This window comes from Haliotis cracherodii, unplaced genomic scaffold (assembly GCF_022045235.1).
Source record: "Haliotis cracherodii isolate W230 unplaced genomic scaffold, xgHalCrac1.p SCAF_1, whole genome shotgun sequence".
NCBI classification, from domain to species: domain Eukaryota; kingdom Metazoa; phylum Mollusca; class Gastropoda; order Lepetellida; family Haliotidae; genus Haliotis; species Haliotis cracherodii.
Window position 1 is genome coordinate 61,201,704 of NW_027266264.1, and position 19,542 is coordinate 61,221,245.

The window sequence follows — 19,542 nt, forward strand, 5'->3', positions numbered from 1 at the left end:
TCAATACCCTGGAGCACCTTCTGGAATACAACAGGGACAAACTTCAAATTATCAACCTATTCAACAACCGTTAGGTCAAAATGGTCTGCGTTATTCTCCTGCGTTAGCTCGGGCTGACCAAACAATTGAACAGTATCCACAGGTGGGGCATGGAGGTCAAGAGGACCAGCCGAATCAACGATATCCTCCAGAGGGGCATGGAGGTCATGCGGACCAACTGAACCAACAGTATTCCCCGGTGGGGCATGGAGGTCAAGCAGACCAGCTGAACCAACAGTATTCCCCGGTGGGGCATGGAGGTCAAGCAGACCAGCTGAATCAGCAGTATTCCCCGGTGGGGCACGGAGGTCAAGCAGACCAGCTGAATCAGCAGTATTCCCCGGTGGGGCACGGAGGTCAAACAGACCAGCTGAATCAGCAGTATTCCCCGGTGGGGCATGGAGGTCAAGCAGACCAGCTGAATCAGCAGTATTCCCCGGTTGGACATAAAGGTCACGAGGACATGCAGAATGAACAGTATCTGCCGGTGAGTCAGTTAAGTCAGTCGGACCACCCGAACCAACAATATCTTCCGATTCAAAAGGACCAATCCAGCGAACACTTTTCCCCGTCTGGAGAATCACACAATGAGCAATACACCCCTCCAGGAGGTCATCTAGAACAGGAACATCCTTCTCCAGAAAGTCAAGGACAACATCCTGATGTGGGATATAATCCGACGTTACAACCTGGACAGGCATTTGGATCTTTCCCAACTCCAGATACCAACCAGGATCAAACACATCCCAGTCAATACAAAGAATATCCTTCAGCTGGATCAAGCGTAGTCAACGGAAGGCAAAGCCCATATGACAACAGCAATCTACCACACGGTGCTTCACCAGAACAAACAGCCAATACTGGCCCAAATCTGCATGGAAGTGATGCCTCGCTTCCCCGTCATTCGGTCATTACGAATATAAGTCCAAATCTTCCTTCCTACCCTAATGCCGCTGGATCTCCTGGAAATGTTCGCCAATCATTAGGTCACACGAGCACCTATCCATCTAACGTGAGGAATTCAGCTATCCCCGACACAACACAAGCTAAACCGGGAACATTGAACGACGCCAGTAGTATCCCTCCCGGTCATTCTGGTGATAACGTACCTGTTAAGACACCGATTGTTGTCGAGTCGTCTAGTCCTGCTATTCCACCAACAAATCCAAGTAACAAATTTTCAGCGACGGTGCAACCTAAACTGTCCGATACTGAAGTAGGGTCCCGTCACGGGGAGGAAAACACTTTCTCTCCAAGACAGCCCGTGCAAAAACCTGGGATACAGGTCCCAGTCCTGACGGGAAGCACAACGAAGCAGTCAGTGTCTGTTGCTCTGGAGGCTCTGAACCCAAGCCACACCAATTTCGTACCCCCAGGACTTCAAGGACAGTGTTACAAGTACAAGGACCTCTCCGCCGGGTACTCTCCATCAGGTGATGCCTTCGAATACCCCGAGTGAGTTCTTAGAGACCGACCGTTTAATATATAAAACTTTGTGTGGTGTGTGTGTGTGTGTGTGTGTGTGTGTGTGTGTGTGTGTGTGTGTGTGTGTGTGTGTGTGTGTGTGTGTGTGTGTGTGTGTGTGTGTGTGTGTGTGTGTGTGTGTGTGTGTTGTTTAACGCCACACTCAGCAATATTCCATGTATTCCATGTCATTGAATTAATGAGCATCGATCCACGCAATCACATGGTCTGTCAGAAACCACAATTAATTCTTTTGAACAATTTTCAAGAATGCTCTCGACACAAATTTTGTCACCTTGATTCTATGATTAATCATAGTGTAATAATTGTCATGTTGATTCCGGATAACAGAGGAGACACGAAGTAGATGCTATATTGCTAAATTCACACACACACAGCGTCAACAGAACGCAGATAGTACTTGTATACAGTTAAACCTCGCTAGTCCGTACGGTGCCGTTCCGGGGGAAATTGTCCGGGTTAACGAATAAACGGAATGTCTCTGTTCCACTGTACACTTGACTATGCTCTTGTAATATATCCTTGTCACATCAGTCCTGAATTGTATGAACGTAGTTCAGCTATGAGACAAATAAATGCTTGATGGTATGTTCAGCTGCAAGGCTAACGCTTAACACATTCGAGTTTCTTCTACATGTTCCATCTATGTGTTCCAGCGATGCCATCAGTGCCGAGATGAGGGACAGGACTTTCCTAGCTCCTATCCTAGGATTCAAGAATTTCGCACAACCTAATGCTCAGTTTGGTCTCATCCCGTTTGGGAGTCTGAATGGAAATAATAACCAACGTAGCAACGATTATTTGTATTCGGAGAATGTCTACCCAACCGGGTACAAAGAAGGGTAAGAGTAAGCTCGTATAGTTTCAAACTTGGACACAGCTTTAGTCAGTAACATCAGCTTATTGTTAAGATTCGACTCCAGCAGACAGTGTTAGGACATATTAAAGTGGAGTCGATATCCGAGATTAGTAAGTCCATTCTCGAGAGTTGATGCAGTTTGTTTGTTTATTTTGTTGTTGTTAATGTTGTTGTTTAACGCCGTACTCCGCAATATTCCAGCCGTAGAACATGTTGTTATGATAAGAATAAGGCCAGCTGTATGACCTCGGTCTGTAAAACAGTCGAGTCTATAACAGACAATCCAGTGATCGACTTCATAGGATCGATCTACGCAATAAGAAAACGACGGCATGCATCAACGAGGTCGCCGAGCCTGACCACGCAGTTCATATAGTCACCTCTAATGCAACAAGCATATGTAACTGGTGACCTGCCTTAGTGTGTATCAAGATGACAATAGCCTTATGAAGGACCACACACCTTGACGCCCATGCCTGTCAGCACGTCCAGTTCGCCCTTCAAGCTGAGGTTCTGGTCAGTGTTGGATGGAGTGAGTGAGTCAGTGAGTATGGTTTTACGCCGCTTTTAGCAATATTCCAGCAATATCACGGCGGGGGACACCAGAAATGGGCTTCATACATTGTACCCATGTCGGGAATCGAACCCGGGTCTTCTGCGTGACGAGCGAACGCTTTAACCACTAGGCTACCCGACCGCCCCAGTGTTGGATGGAGGGGGTGGAGTTCTCCGATCACCAGTTCTAACCTGGATCTTCACGGGGATGTTGATGTCTCAACGCTCGTCGATCCCCAGTTCTAACCTGGATCTTCACGGGGATGTTGATGTCTCAACGCTCGTCGATCACCAGTTCTAACCTGGATCTTCACGGGGATGTTGATGTCTCAACGCTCGTCGATCACCAGTTCTAACCTGGATCTTCACGGGAATGTTGATGTCTCAACGCTCGTCGATCACCAGTTCTAACCTGGATCTTCACGGGGATGTTGATGTCTCAACGCTCGTCGATCACCAGTTCTAACCTGGATCTTCACGGGGATGTTGATGTCTCAACGCTCCTCGATCACCAGTTCTAACCTGGATCTTCACGGGGATGTTGATGTCTCAACGCTCGTCGATCACCAGTTCTAACCTGGATCTTCACGGGGATGTTGATGTCTCAACGCTCGTCGATCACCAGTTCTAACCTGGATCTTTACGGGGATGTTGATGTCTCAACGCTCGTAGTTTCACTGTAGTCTCCGTGCATAAGTGGTCAACGCGAGATTGTCAGGCCACGAGAACCTTCTTTACAAATTCTATCGTACATTTCCCATTCAGCAGTTTTTATTGCATGTAATACGAAAACTAAATATATTGTATTTCAATTTTATCAATGGCATCCCTATTGCTTGAGGTCGTCCCTTATGAGTATGAACGGAGTACGTACGTCCAAGTTTTGGTAGTCCAGTGCATGGTAATGCGGAGTTGTGTCCCTTAGTCGCACCAGGATTTGCTGATTATTATCCTGAGTTTTTCAGCACCATGCCCGTGCTCACGGTAATATCCAAAGTGGCGAATTTCTACAAGCCGTGTCCCTTTGTCGTGAAATGAATCATGAAATACTGCAGCGTTGATCCATACTCAATCATAAACATGAATCTGATAAAGCGGCAACTTTTTACAATTAAACCGAGGCAGTTGTATGACCATAAGTTGTTTTCCTTACAGCGATTTCAAGATGGCTACTCCTAGTGACTACACTTGTCGAAGTACGCAGACCACACTGCGCATGTTCAAGCTATATGGCGGGAGATGTTGGACTGTCAACCCCGACTACCAACGGGTATCTTACAAGTCCTGCGGGTATGATACATCATTAAATGGTAACATTTTATAAATTGTAGAGATACGGTTGGCTAAGGCCCCGTGTAAAATACAGTGAAAACCCGTCCTCAGACCACACATAACAGTGAATGCAGTTACTGCTCAGGACAAAGCGACTACTGATAGTAGTCTAGAGGGCTAAAACACTGTCAATGATGTTACATCTTTCCAATATTTCATAACAAACGTTTAAGTCATGCATAACGCAACAGAGTTCTTTTTAAAAGCCTTAAAATATTGCTTTTTTCTTCTATTTGTAGCGCACCTGGTCTGCAGTGCGGCAATTGCAGTAATAGATCCGGCACTTCTGGGGGTGGGGGCAGATGTTCGGAGGATTATGAGTGGGTGAAGGTGTGGGGGTACTGTGAAAAGGCTCCGCCCGGACAGAGAGTTAGGCAACTGAGACTATACCTGCCCACGGGGTGCAGTTGTAAGACATTTTACTGCTGATGTCATCAACAACTGCCGCCACTTTTTGCTGAATTGGAAACTATGGACAAGACACGTGTTGTGTCTACACTGTGTACAGTGCCTTTCTTGTATTTCCGAATCAATTCTGAAAAACGTCAGTGCCGTAAATGTTAGTAGGACGTCCAGTGCTGCCAATGAAGCCGGTTCACGGTGAGGATTCATTCTTGCTGATACATTCACAGAGAGACGCTAATAACATTTTAGGTTTATTGTCAAACCACACATACCAGAAAGGACATGGACAGACTTGGTGTAATGACAGGTTCAACAACATGTAACATGGAGACGTATATAGTCGGAAACATATTTGTTATTCGATTATGATGTATTTTCTTCACACAAAAAACATGCTCGATTTTATATATATCATATAACTATTTATGTTATTTCGGTCTTAGTCTATGGGTGTTTCAGGATTCACGGATTATGCCAATTAAAACAAAGTAATTATAATTGTGTTTTCTCTTCTTTTTCTTGTGATGCATGCGCATTTCCGAGGCGGGAGATCTACCACCTAACTTTCTTGACACCGTACTTAATTAGAGTTGCCTCCCTTCCTCAAATCGAAACATGTAAATAGGCATGTCGTTTGTCGTTGTAAGCATGTAGCCACATCTTTAGAAACGTGAATATATAGTGATATGGACAAACTGTGTGTAAATATCTTAATAATAACATATATAATACGGGGAAAAATGCTTATCAACATAATCAGTTCGCGTTACTAAATCTAAAATTAGACGAGCTGCCGTGTCTTAAAATAGACGCAATTTTGATTGGCTGCTATCTTTAGTACATGGAGCCTCGTGTTATTAATAATGGCAAGATTTGTTGTATCCGCAAACCAAACTTGTATTAGCAACTTGTCGGACATAGAAGCAACAGAAAAATTTCAACGAAAATGGCAGCCAAGTCCGGTCTTGATGTGTATGTAAAATTGCCGACAGGCAGAAACTGTCAGTACGACTTGCTTCCAACTGCCACCATTCGCACTGTCTGTGAGCGTGTCGCGCGGGAAGAGGAAGTGGCTGAAGAGGTGGTCCGCATAAAATACCAGGGGAAAGTCCTCAACAAGTCCCTCTCGCTGGAATATCTCGGAGTTCGGGCAGAGACTATCCTGAAGGCTGAGGTATGGTGTTCTTAACATGTCTACCGTATTTCCTCTATTAGACGCGGGGGCCTCCAATAGAAGCCGGGTCAATTGTTCAGCGCAAAACATAGAAGCCGGGCCTCTAATAGACGCCGGATCAATTGTTCAGTGCAAAAAATCAATTGATACAATTAATGATCCCTTTTTGGGACCTAAATTACATAATGGGGGTATTAATAGAAGCCGGGCCTCTAATTGACACCGGGTCAAAGGCTTGTCCGAAGTAAATAGAAGCCCGGGCGTCTAATAGAGGAAATACGGTAAATGCTATTTCAAGATATCGGGACTAACAATTGCCTGTTTAGTTGTCCATGTATAAGATACAACGCACTGGTTTTGTTCAGCTGTACCGTACATTCATTGATAAAATCCACGGTCGAAAGCCCTCCCCTGCCACTCCGCATATTTAATCATGTATGTGTGTCGTCTGTTTATAATACGTATATCATATAGCTCTGTAGAGAATCTCACCAAGTGTCTTTTGATATCGACTATATTAACCCAAGTCGATATATGTTTAAAACGCCGAAGCTTGCCGGGTGTAAATAATACAGTTTACCAGTTTCAGTGGCAGAGTGATTAGTGCATAGTGCCATTTTATCGTGACGTCATAGTCACGTCCATGTCACAATCATTGTGAGGTAATCCTTAACCCCCTGGATGCCACAGGGACACAGGGTCCCTCCTCTACAACCCTCACTTTGAAGTCGAATAAAATTCAAAATACATCATGCACACAGATACACTTCACATTTTCTAATAATGTGGGAAATTCCCTGTTCTATGATATCATCCACTGGCATTTTAGGCCAAGCAAAAGTACTGAAAATGACCTCTGAAAATTAGGTACATCGTTAATGGCGCCATTTTTTACACATTGCTAAATCACCATTCACGGCGATATTTACAGCATGTTTTGAAATCTAAATTTCGGATATTTACTCGGAGAAATGAATTTCAAAAATGGCATATTAGTGATCACGGGTATCTATCAAATCAACAATGAACATTCCAAAACGTCTCCGATAACCCTACAATCGTTTCGAATGTTTTGTAAAATACGCAAACACGAACGCCGAAGTGAACTTTCCGCCATATTAGAAAGTATTTACAAAATTACGTTTCAGGCACACCGGTAATGAGACGCCTGTAACATCATGTATATTCCAAACTGAGCTGCGATACACACATCCTTGAATTCCTCATACATTTTAGAATCAAATGACCAATGGTCTTTGTCACCAATACAAAGTGGCTTGATGAAATCAAGCAAATTATTTAAGGTGTGAAAAGGAACGCTGTGCTCGAAAAACTGCACTTGTTTGAAATGTAAACAAAGCAAAATACAGATTTTACACAGTGTAGCTTTTTCTCCTAAGCTGAGAAGACTGAGCTGTCCATTCGTCTATTCTTTCAAGATATTGGCTCAACATTTCCCGGCTCCCTATGTGCGTCGTCAACTTGCGCATTAGAGACGGGGCCCAGCTTAGGTCATCTTAGGAGGTAACGATTTATCTCACGTAAGCGCTATCTACGGTGGAAGCCAGTTTTGGGCGCTAGAAACATTTCTTTCTCCCCTTCAATTTTTGTTACGTAAAAATTTCAAAATATATTTGTTGTAAGAAGAGTAGGTCTATAACTGATAACCCATAAATTCGTTGTATTCAGATAGTCACTCCAAAGCTGCTGAACTTGCTGGTAAAGTTCCCGGACGGCCGCACTGAGGAGTATGCCATGCAGAATACAAACGATTTCCGCCACCTACAAAACAAAATAGCAGAGGCGGAATGTGTGTCGTTTACCAACGTCGTCCTCAAGGTAGGTAGCGACTACTTTAGGCGAAATGTTAGAGAGTTGGTCTAGTAATCCAAGGACTAATGTCCGAATCGTTTTTGAAAGAAATGCTTTAGAGAAAGTGAGGGAATGAGTATGGTTTTACGCCGCTTTTAGCAATACTCAAGCAATATCACGGCGGGGGACACCAGAAATGGGCTTCACACATTGTACCCATGTCGGGAATCGAACCAGGGTCTTTACGTGACGAGCGAACGCTTTAACCACTAGGCTATCCGACCGCCCCCCTTTAGAGAAAGATCCATTGCCGAAGTATTTTGTGATCACGAACAGCACACACATTAATAATATGGTCACCGAAGAATGCGCATGTACCTATTGCGTGTTGTACGACTATATTTCAGGCTATATTTGGAATCGTTATCAAGTGCCGTATTCTGTGTGGTCGTGCGCGTTTTAACATCACAGTGTGGTATCGACCCGTGAAGATCCGGGGTAGAATAGGTCTTCAGCAACCCATGCTGGCCGTAAAAGGCGACTATGCTTGTCGTAAAAGGCGACTAACGGCATCGGGTGGTAAGGCTCGCTGACTAGGTTGATGCATGTCATCAATCCCAATTGCGTGGATTGATGTTCATGATGTAAATCACTGGATTGTCTGGTCCAGACTCGATTATTTAAAGACCGCCGTCATATAGCTGGAATATTGCTGAGTGCGGCGTTAAACAAAAAACCAACCAACCAATACAGTGTGCTATCAACACTTACAAAACAATCAATGTTGCAGAGTGAAGGGAGACAACTCCTAGGTGTTTCTTTGTTGGATGCGGGGATCACCGATGGCTCTGTTATCAAAGTGGAAATTAAAAAAGTCGAATCTGAAATATCGGGTAAGTAAATCGAAATCATCGACATCCTAATCATCATTTTATACAAGTAGTAACATCAGCAGTTGTAGTTGTTGTAGTTGTAGTTGCAGTTATTTATTGTATGATGATACTTCCGCTATGGGTTGTGACATGATGTCATCACTGATGTTTCAGAGGGTGCGTCAGCGACCCCGGTATCTGAGGAAATAAACCAGGAACAGCTTTGTGTAAGTTGTAGCTTGAGGTGTTTGAACTCCGTTGTCAGTAAATCACAGCAAAATCAAATCATGAACTATATTTTAATATCTAAATAGCAATCTGTTCCTTAATCACTTACCGTTTCCATGAGACGACCCCTATCCCCCAATAGAGATATATTGTAAAAGTGATATTTACATATTGTCGGAAGAAGGAATATGGTTTATGAGGACACACTGCAAACAGTACAGAGCATCGTGTCTTGAAGTCGACCATCTTCATGTTAATATACGATACACACTGTTTCTCACACCGTGATTATATATTGGAAATTCAAAGAACTTTTGTTAAAGTTGTCTATTTCACCACCATACGGTTTGTATAAGGTAATCTGTGGCTGGGTAATCGTATGTAAAAATAAACGGGTTCAATGGAGACTGGGGTAAGAAATGAATTTGCTTCACATGACCCCTACCATGTAAATTTGGGCCGACAAAAAGCAAATTTATTGATTTTCAAAGATAAGATGATTAAGATACCTATCAACAGTTGTGTATTATGCGATTCTTCTTTTAATCTTTAAAAGTTTTAAATCAAATTTTGTTTTAAAAATTTTTTAATTAAAATTAGTGAGTCCTGACTAAGCGCCAATACAGTTTATTTTTTGGATGCACAGGATGAAATCAGCTGAGAAGTATAGTTTCCTTTGCTCCTCAGCTTATATAGCGAAGTAAGAGCTAGTATGAAAAAATCGTCTCCCTTCTTTTTACAGGAGATCATGGGTAGTTTTGACAATGGAGGCCGGCGAGTGGAGGTCGTTTTCTCCTTCGACACAACAGGGAGCATGTACAGCTGTTTAAATGAGGTAAGTTTTCCCTTATATTGAACGTTACATTGACGATATTCATATTGTATTTCCAAATGCCATACTCTATTTGTGCCTTTGGTGTTTAACGCCGCACCCGACAATACTCCAGCTTTAAGACGTTTCAGCCGTAAAGGAACATGCTTTACTTTGAGACATAAACATGGCATGTTGAAAATTCAAGATACGTAAGTTGAAGTTTCAAGATACTAAGATGAAATTTCAAGATACCAAGTTGAAATTTCAACGTAGTATCTAGAAATTTCAACATAACATCTTGGAATTAAAAATTAGTTTCTTGAAGTTTCAACTTGTGTGTCTTGAAATTTCAACTTAGTATCTTGAAATTTCAAGAAAAACCCAATGCTTCCGTAGGAATATGATGCGTCACTTTTATCTTATAGATAGCAACATGTGTATTTTAAGTAAATAATTTAAAGTATCCATGCACAGTGAATAGCCTTGGTAATCATAACGTTAATCTACACAATGAAACATGTTCAATGTTCAGTTCCCTAGTATCTGAAACAACCAACAGCTCACCGACACTCACAGTCAGTTAACCTGCTGTAGGTCCGACGGAAGCTGCGAGACACGTGTTTGCGCCTCATCGCCGACATCCCGTCCATCAGGATCGGCCTCATTGCCCACGGAGACTACTGTGACCAAGGTTCCCAATACGTCCTGCGGTCGATTGACCTGACGTCAGATGTCCAAAGACTGGTCAGTTTCGCCATGGATGTACCGCAGACAGGCGGCGGCGACACTCCCGAGGTAAGAACCGTTTTTAATATTGTCTAAAAGTATCAGTACTGCATAGTCCAAGGTGGTCTGCAGGGACTGTTTCATCTTATCAGGCATCCAAGGTACAGGAACCTCACAATAAAATGGAAACATTAAGCTGTGAAATGGTTTTTTTAATGTTCCTCGCCATTGTGCCAGTGATGGGTATTCTTTCAGGATTGTTTATAGATAGTTTTGTCCAGTTTATAATCCATTTGTAATATTATTTCAAAGATTGTTCAGATTTATCGCAATTTCAACCCTTATCTAAGTTTAGTGTCCTGATTATTTAATAAAAGGGTTCCTCTCCCTGTATACGTTAATGTTCTAAATCAGTTTTAATATTTTTTTCATTTCACGATGTTTCGTGCGTCATGTAGACGGCGCATGTCCTCTGAATACAAAACGTTGCTCATGGGAATAGTCGTGGAAAGCAGCAAAAAGAATACGTAGCTGTCCAAGGCATGTATTTTTTATGGTGGGGCACGGGTGGCCCAGTCGTCTAAGGCGGCGCGATTCGCTGTGCAGAGTTGCGTCCCTTGGGCACGCCAGAAACCTATGATTGTGGGTTCGAATCCCGGTTCTCCCCGATTATGTTTCTAGGTTTGTCGGCACCATACCCGTGCTCGTGGGTTTCAACGAAGTGGTAAACGTCTGAGACCAGCATCACTTCGGACTTTCCTCCCACATAAAGCTGACACTCTGCGATATAACTGTAATACTGTTAAAAGCGGCGTTAAACTCAACTCACTCCATCACTCACTTATTTTTTATGAGTCCTATTTAGAACCAAGTAACTTCGAGTTACTTCCCTTCCCACACCATCCTCTTCGTACAACTCAAATTATTTAACCGACTACAAAAACAGACTTTATTCCTCCTCTTGCATTAATTTCACGATTTGCAGTAAATATTACCTTGCCGCGACTGATTTTGCAGTGTTATGAGTGGGTGCTCCGCAAGGCTCAGCAACTCGACTGGTCTGAGGAGTCCGCCAAAGCACTGGTGGTGATCGGAGACGCCGAACCCCACCCCCCATCGTACACTGACCAGAACATCAACTGGAAGGACGAACTGGACGTACTGACAGGCATGGGCGTCAAGGTGTGTGGTCCTTCATAAGGTTATTGTCATCTTGATACACACTAAGACAGGCCACCAGCAAGGTACGCTTGTTGCATTAGAGGTGACTAAGTGGATTGCGTGGTCAGGCTCGGCGAGCTCGTTGATGCATGTCGCCGTAACCCAATTACGTAGTGTGTTTATCACGAGATTATCTGTTCCCGACTCTAATATTTACAGACCGCGATCATATAGCTGGAATATTGCTGAGTGCGGCGTTAAACAACAAACGAACAAACAAACAAAGCATATATGTCAACTGTGATGTTGTTTGTGCATGTGGTTTCTCTCATTTGCGATTACGCAATGAAACATGTGTTAATAGGAGAGGACAACAAACACATACAAAAATGGGATCGCCTAGTCTGAGTCTAGTGGTAGGGCGTCCGCCCGTCTAGCGGAAGGTCCGGGGTTCGATCCCCGGCCGTGTCATACCAAAAGACGTTTAAAGATGGTACTTGTTGTTACCCTGTCTGGCGCTCGGCATTAAGGGGCTAAAACAAGGACTGGTCGGCTCGATCATGACTGGTCAGTATACTGTGTCTGAGGGTATTCATGTTTAACTGCGGCATGATATCTCAGTGAGCTAGCACTATAAATCGGCATCAGTCCGGACTAGTTCAAGCAGCCACGCACACACGCACACACATGTGCATGCACGTCGCTATATACGTGCAATAATCTTGGACGCGACGTTAAACCCCATTTCACCTCGCCACATACCAAACTATACCTCATGTTCAAAGTTAACCCCTTAACTTCTAGGTGTATGGGGTGAAAGCGAACTCCAGTTCAGCATCTGCCAAACCTTTCTACGAAGAACTTGCCGAGAGATCCGGGGGATGCTTCTTGGAGCTCCGTCACTTCAACGTCATCACAGATATGTTTCTGGCAGGTAGGAGAGAATTCTGGCATCGTTGTAACAGTGTGCTTTACATCTTAGTATCAGCAGGGAGAGATCGTGTTGTGCAGTTGTTCCTACAGTACAGGCCTTGTCATATCCGAATATCTGTTGTCACCTCTCAATGTGATACAGCAGACTACGGTTATAACGAACTCAAAGGGGCCACTAATTCTGGTTCGTAATAACCGTAGTTCGGTATAAGCATATGTACAACATACATACAACAATTGGCCGGGACTAAAAAATAAATTCGTTATATCAGTAAGTTTGTTATAAGCGTGTTCGTTATAAACGTAGTTTACCGTATACTAGTACAGACTCATTCCCCAGTGGGGATTCCGGGTTAGAATATGCCCTAGCAACCTATGCTACTCATAAGAGGGGATCACATGGAGCGGGTGGTCTGGCTCGTGACTTGGTTAATTGCGCGTTATTGTATCCGACGGCGTGGATCTTGCTCACAATGTCAATCACTGGATTGTCTGGTCCAAACTCAATTTATTCACAGGCTGTCGTCGTGTAGCTGGAATATTGCTGAGTGTGGCGTTAAGGCAAGAAACAAACAATACGGACTCAATATTTGCCATCTACTCACCTTCCAACATGGCGCGTGACTTACACAGTCATTAGGTATCGTCATAGACTGACCATACTTTCTTGTGTACTGATGTGCAGGTCTAGATTTGTACGAACGAATATCTTTCAACTTCTGTTCACGATCCCACCACACCTCATCATGAATGGTTACAGACTCACCTGGGCGTATTAGTGGTTGACTCACGTGACATCATTACGTGTAGTCACCGTTTATACTCATTTTCACCTGGTGTTCCGTTGCCTCAGAGGCTCACCTGTGCATCTTGCATATAATCACTAACTCACTTGTATAAGAGGCGACTAACGGGATCAGGTGGTCAGGCTCGCTGACCTGGTTGGTACATGTCATCGTATCCCAATTGCGTGGATCGATGCTCATGATGCCAATCACTGGATTATCTGGTCCAGACTCGATGGGATATTGCTGAGTGCAGCGTTAAACAACAAACAATCTTACTCACTTGTACGAATTATTTCAACTCGTGGGCTCATCTGGACGTATTACGTATAATCACAGATTCACTTGGACGTATAACTTAAACTCATAGCCTCACCTAGATGTGTTCTTAAAACTCTTAGACTCACGTAATGTATAACGTATTATTTTAGGGGCACAGACTCACCTGACGTATTACAGTCACAGACTCACCTGACCTATTGCTTACAGTCACAGACTCACCTGACGTATTACCTAGTCACAGACTCACCTGACGCATTGCTTACAGCCACAGACTAACCTGAGCGTATTATCTAGTCACAGACTCACCTGACGCATTGCTTACAGTCACAGACTCACCTGAGCGTATTATCTAGTCACAGACTCACCTGACGTATTGCTTACAGTGACAAACTCACCTGACGTGTTAGTTTTAGTTATGAATTCATCTTGAGATGTGTTCAATAGGTCATCTCGTCTCGACCCATATTTTGATAGACTCATCTCACAAATAACACATAAAACATACAGTATGTTCTATATATGAAATCGTTTGCCAGTCGGTAATGATTTTAATATTGCAGGAAGCCTCACTGAATAGCTATAGTGCTTAAAGACACGTACCGTCTTTACACGGGATTCATCCAGTATCTCTGGAACAGTTTCATACCATGGCATGAAATTGACATTATCTATTGCAGTGTGTTACCGGGAGTCTAATGAAGAGCAACTGGACGCTTTTGAGCGAGAGATTGAAGAGAAAGGGGAAATGACGGAGGAAAAGAAAGAAATGTTCAAACAATTGGAGGAAAAATCGCCCGAGACGAAAGCTAAAGCGAAAAAAGATGTATGATAAATATCAATGAGTTTTTGTTCGTGCTTTTTAATGCATTATTAACCATTTCAAGGTGGATGGTAATAAAGTATATAAAGTGAGCAGATGCATTTACATGATAAAACGGTCTTCAGCGACCCATGCTTGCCGTTAGAGGCGACTGACTGGATCGGGTGGTCAGGCTCGCTGACTTGGTTGATACATGTCATCGTATCCCAATCACGTGGATCGATGATCATGATGTCAAACACTGGGTTGTCAGGTACAGACTCGATTATTTACAGACCGCCATCATTTAGCTGGAATATTGCTGAGTGCGGCGTAAAACAACAAACAAACAAACATAACATGATAAAACTAATGATGAAAGGCTTGTATACAACGGTTGAGATAGTATGATAAACATGGATTTTTAATAGATCAGGAATATAATGTGTTATTCAAGGACCAAAGTATACCTCTATTTGTATGCATAGGAACAAAGACATACTTTAACCTACAGGAAACAATGAACACGACATATAATTGCTTAAAGCGGCGTAAAACCTCACGTACTCACTCCTGATTCCAGCGCAACGTGCTAGCCGACTGGTGGAATGTATCACACGCCACGGACACTCCCCAGTTCTCCTACCAAGCAAATGACGATCAGTGGGTTAAATACGTCGGTAGGTAAACGTTTTTCACCTTGATGTTCTTAAGATACGGCCCCGGGAAGATTCCAGGGTAGAATAGGTCTTCAGCAACCCATGCTTGCCGTGAAGGGCGACTATGCTTGTCGTAAAAGGCGACTAACGGGATCGGGTGGTCAGGCTCGCTGCCTTGGTTGATGCATGCCATCGATGACCCAATTGCGTGGATCGATGATCATGATATCAATCACTGGATTGTCTGGTCCAGACTCGATTATTTACAGGCTGCGGTCATATAGCTGGAATATTGCTGAGTGCGGCGTTACGTAAGCCTCCATTAATTGGGTGCTACAGGGCGGTACATCCTGCGTCATTTAACACATGATGTCACATGAGTTTTTCACTTCCATTTCGCCAGGAGTATGAACATCTAGAGATAACCCGTGAAGATTCAGGGTAGAATAGGTCATGCTTGTCGTAAAAAGGCGACCATGTTTGTTATATGAGGTGACTGACGGGATCGGGTGGTCAACAACAACAACAAACAACAACAACCTAGATATGTTGAAATTTTTAATGGCACAATGTCCGTTCCGGGCAGATATAGTTTCATTTAATAAATTTGATCCTCACCAAAAATATAGATATATGTTCAAGAGGCTATATCTCTTATTTCAGCCCCCTGCAGTAGTTACAGTCCGATGTTTGGAGCATCGAGTTCTTCCTCAGCACGAGGTAGGCGCGTTGATATTTGGACATCTTGGTTCTGACTGACATTGTGCCTACTTTTAAAATAGCTCCATATTTGGCGGGGACGGGTCTCTCTCTCTCTCTCTCATGGTGTTTATCACCAGACTATCTGTTCCCGACTCTAATATTCACAGACCGCGATCATATAGCTGGAATATTGCTGAGTGCGGCGTTAAAGAACAAACGAACAAACAAACAAAGCATATATGTCAACTGTGATGTTGTTTGAATGTGCATGTGGTCTCTCTCTCTCTCTCTCTCTCTCTCTCTCTCTCTCTCTCTCTCATTCACAGTTTACCTTCTGTTTCAGTTCCGTCATGCCTTCCCTCATCAACTGCCTCACAGAGAAAGAACAAACGAAAGCGGGCTTGCGTCGTCATGTGAAGTGACCTTCCGTCTGTCTTCATCTGTTACTTGTGTTGCCAGCACAATGTCGCCAACACGTCTTGACTTGACACTCACGTCACACGTGTTTTTAGAACTTGTTTTGTGGCTCAACAAAACCGGCTCCTATTTTGCACCTGACTATGCATCAAGTTCGACGGAAGAGTGCTCAGTATGCGGTTGATGGAACATAATTAAGTCAGAGTGTCAGCACTGACATTTACATGGTAAATGGGACCCTGTACACGCACTTTCACCAGCAGCTACTTTCAGATAATCCTGAAGTTCGTGAAAATATACACTGATCGTATAACACAATAGAAATCATATAGAAACAGCAGAAATTGTGAAAAATCAGTGCTCCGGTAGTTTCATATCTATGAAATTGTACAGATTCAAATGTTAGATAATAACTCTGGTTTTTAACCATATTTGATGAAGCTATCTGGGCATATTCGTGTATATAAGGAAATTTATAGTTGTTGCCTTGCTTCTTTCCTTCAGAATATGAATATGACTTGCTGTGTTGCAGGGGTTGGGGGAGGCACAGGTGGCCCAGTTGTAAAATCGCCGCAATTTGTTGTGCAGATCATCTCTTTGGGCTTTCCTCCCACATTAAACTGACACGCCGTGATGTAACTGGAATATTGTTCAAAGCGGCGTTAAACCCAACTCACTCACTCACTCAGACTTGCCGAAAAAGTATTACAGCCGTGTAACTTGGCTCGTTGAGCTCGCCGTACACTCCAGGCTGGATTGTTGATCATGCTGTGATTGATTGTTGGATTGTTTGTTGTTTAACGCCGCACTCAGCAATAAATATTCCAGATATATGACCGCGGTCTGTAAATTATCGAGTCATTGACATCATGAGCATCGATCCACGCAATTGGGATACGATGACATGAATCAACCAAGTCAGTGAGCCTGACCACCCGATCCCGTTAGTAGCCTCTCACCACAAGCATAGTCGCCTTTGACAAGCACGAGTTGCTGAAGACCGGATCCGAGACTATTTACAGACCGCGATGATACAACAGCATAGTCTACAATGCAAGTGGTGAATGTACAACGCCAACGTGGGCATGATATCCCCGTCGGAAGCCTAGGTTACAGGGTGTCCCTAGTCTGTCTTACAGACCATGATACATTTATATCAAATACAGCCCATGCAAGTCTATAATGTTTGGCAAGTCTAGATCACTGCAGTATCAGTATCTGAAAATGAAGAGAATCACTGGGCTCCCTTTTTATTAGATTTTTATTTTCTGTATGATATGTTCATTTCAGAGACTATATGTTAGTCTAGGGTGTCCCAATCAACCTTTGTGTTTCTTTCGAGGCGCCTCAACACATATCAAGTGTTCAGGCTCGTTTATTTGTGTATCATCGTGCCCCGACGGCGTTGGATGTTGCTCATGGTATCCACCACTGGTTTTAGTGGCCCAGCCTTGATTATTTACAGGCCGCCGTCTTAAGGCTTACATCAATATTGATGTGTGCATACGACCAAATGAAACTAACAATCCTGTGGCATGTGTGACCATGAAACGCTTCCACATACTGATAAGCGTCCGGTGGTGTGAGTAATAATCTTGTATAAGTGCAGTATGTGATGTACTGGGCACAAGGCCGGTCCACAACGTGCAGTGGTTGATGTTGATGTTGTCAGTTTAATCACTGTGAATTGATTATGACCTTTAAGGGTTAGTACCATAACAATACCCATGGTTTTCAACTGTCGCAGTGTAAATATGTAAATAAATATGTAATAAATGTTTGTGTTGTCTGATTCATATTGAGAATTAACAAAGCACGACCAGCTGATAAGATACTTCGTCTAGTAGTAGTAGTTGTAGTAAAAGTAGTTTATACGGTTGTTTTTGACGTAAAAGGGCTTCCTAAGTCTGGCGTCTGTTGGAAACATGTATTGAATTTTATTGGCAAGAAATACATCTTGATGTCAAGAAATTCAGTAGGAGTTTTTTTCATAATATTTATTATTTACACACACACACACACACACACGCACGCACGCACGAGTGAATGAGTTGGGTTTAACGCCGCTTTTAACAGTATTCCAGTTAAATCACGGCGTGTCAGCTTAATGTGGGAGGAAAGCCCGAAGTAACAGACGGACAGACATATCAGGACGTCATTTCTGGAGATTCGAATATGCGCTCGCAACTTGATGACGACATCTATTGGACGACGTTATTTTTTAGTGTGAAGTGTCGAGTGGGTTGTTCTCCATATGTGTAGATGGGCAACGTAGATAGACGCAGTCATGAGTGGCCAAACGATCGCATCCAAGACTGGGAGAGATATGATGATCGGTACTGGGAGAAAAGGTACGGATAATCGACGTGAGGCTTGTGAGAATATGTGGGACATACCAATACCAAACCCACCTGTTCATAAAATGGACTTGTCCGACATTGCCGAGGTTGGATTCTATTTAGGAGTCATCATTGTTAAAATACGGGTAAATATATGTTTAAAGCTATATATGCTTAAAGAGGACGTACATTATTATGTTGGTATCTTATATAAGAAATAAACGACCCGTGGTCGTTATTTATCGTACAATATAAAAGTGCAGGGAGAATAAACCACTCGGGATTGCGCCTCTCATGGTGTATTCTCCTAGCAGTGTTTTATTGTCCGATTGACAACTCCCATTCGTCGTTTATTTTGTAAATATGAATGCAGTAAACACCACAACCAACAATAACAGAGAGAGTATGTAAATAGAAGATTCCCACGCGATAAATCACTAAATGAAAATTCCCTTTTCAACTGTGAATTAAGATATCAAACACTGAGTGCGCAAAATCAAAATAATAACCATCATCGCCCTTATCATCTCAGCTTTAACATCGTGTAACTCATATTTTATACAGTGCTACGGATTGCGAAATATGGTCAGATTAGTAAAGTGGTTACCGTGCTTCTCCATCATTTTCTTCCATGTTTGAATTTCAAGCGAACGACTTCGAATTTTGATTATGCACCCATGTCACATTGAAAACTGTGTAACTGTGATAATGGCGCTGTGATTGGTCATTCGTCTCCACTCGCCCCTTTCCGTAACCTGCAAGAAGATCGGCTTGTCCCGGAATAACACGAGTTGGTCACGAATGGTGATTGGTTTGATGAAACAGTATTTCCCATGAGTCTAATATACACAGTACATGCTGTGATTGCACAAGATAACTGATAACAAATTGTGTATGTATATATATCATCAAAAACACATTAAAATTCTCTTCAGAAAATGTAATGTATTATCATAACACGACAGGTTCGTATTTCCAACATTCTTTCATGGATATTAGATCTAATTAATGTTAGATTTACAAATTATTAATGTAGACTGTACTCTTGATTATCGTATGATAATCTATTTTAAATCTGCAATTTTTATTTGATATGTTATGTGAAATGTCAGCAATGTGTGAACGCTTTAATTTTGTCGTTCGATGACGTTACAATCAGTTATT

General features: G+C 42.8%; 1 protein-coding gene across 1 annotated transcript; it reads left to right on the forward strand.

Annotated features, from left to right (window-relative positions):
- The first annotated feature begins 5,583 nt into the window (after window positions 1–5,583).
- LOC139466790 (uncharacterized) lies at window positions 5,584–17,738 on the forward strand. The gene is made up of 12 exons (XM_071248479.1): window positions 5,584–5,849; window positions 7,539–7,688; window positions 8,452–8,554; window positions 8,708–8,760; window positions 9,504–9,596; window positions 10,170–10,370; window positions 11,319–11,483; window positions 12,267–12,396; window positions 14,140–14,285; window positions 14,845–14,941; window positions 15,584–15,640; window positions 15,966–17,738. Exons 1-12 carry the CDS (start codon window positions 5,622–5,624, stop codon window positions 16,037–16,039), a joined length of 1,497 nt encoding a protein of 498 aa, XP_071104580.1. The 5' UTR covers window positions 5,584–5,621; the 3' UTR covers window positions 16,040–17,738.
- The last annotated feature ends 1,804 nt before the right edge of the window (window positions 17,739–19,542 follow it).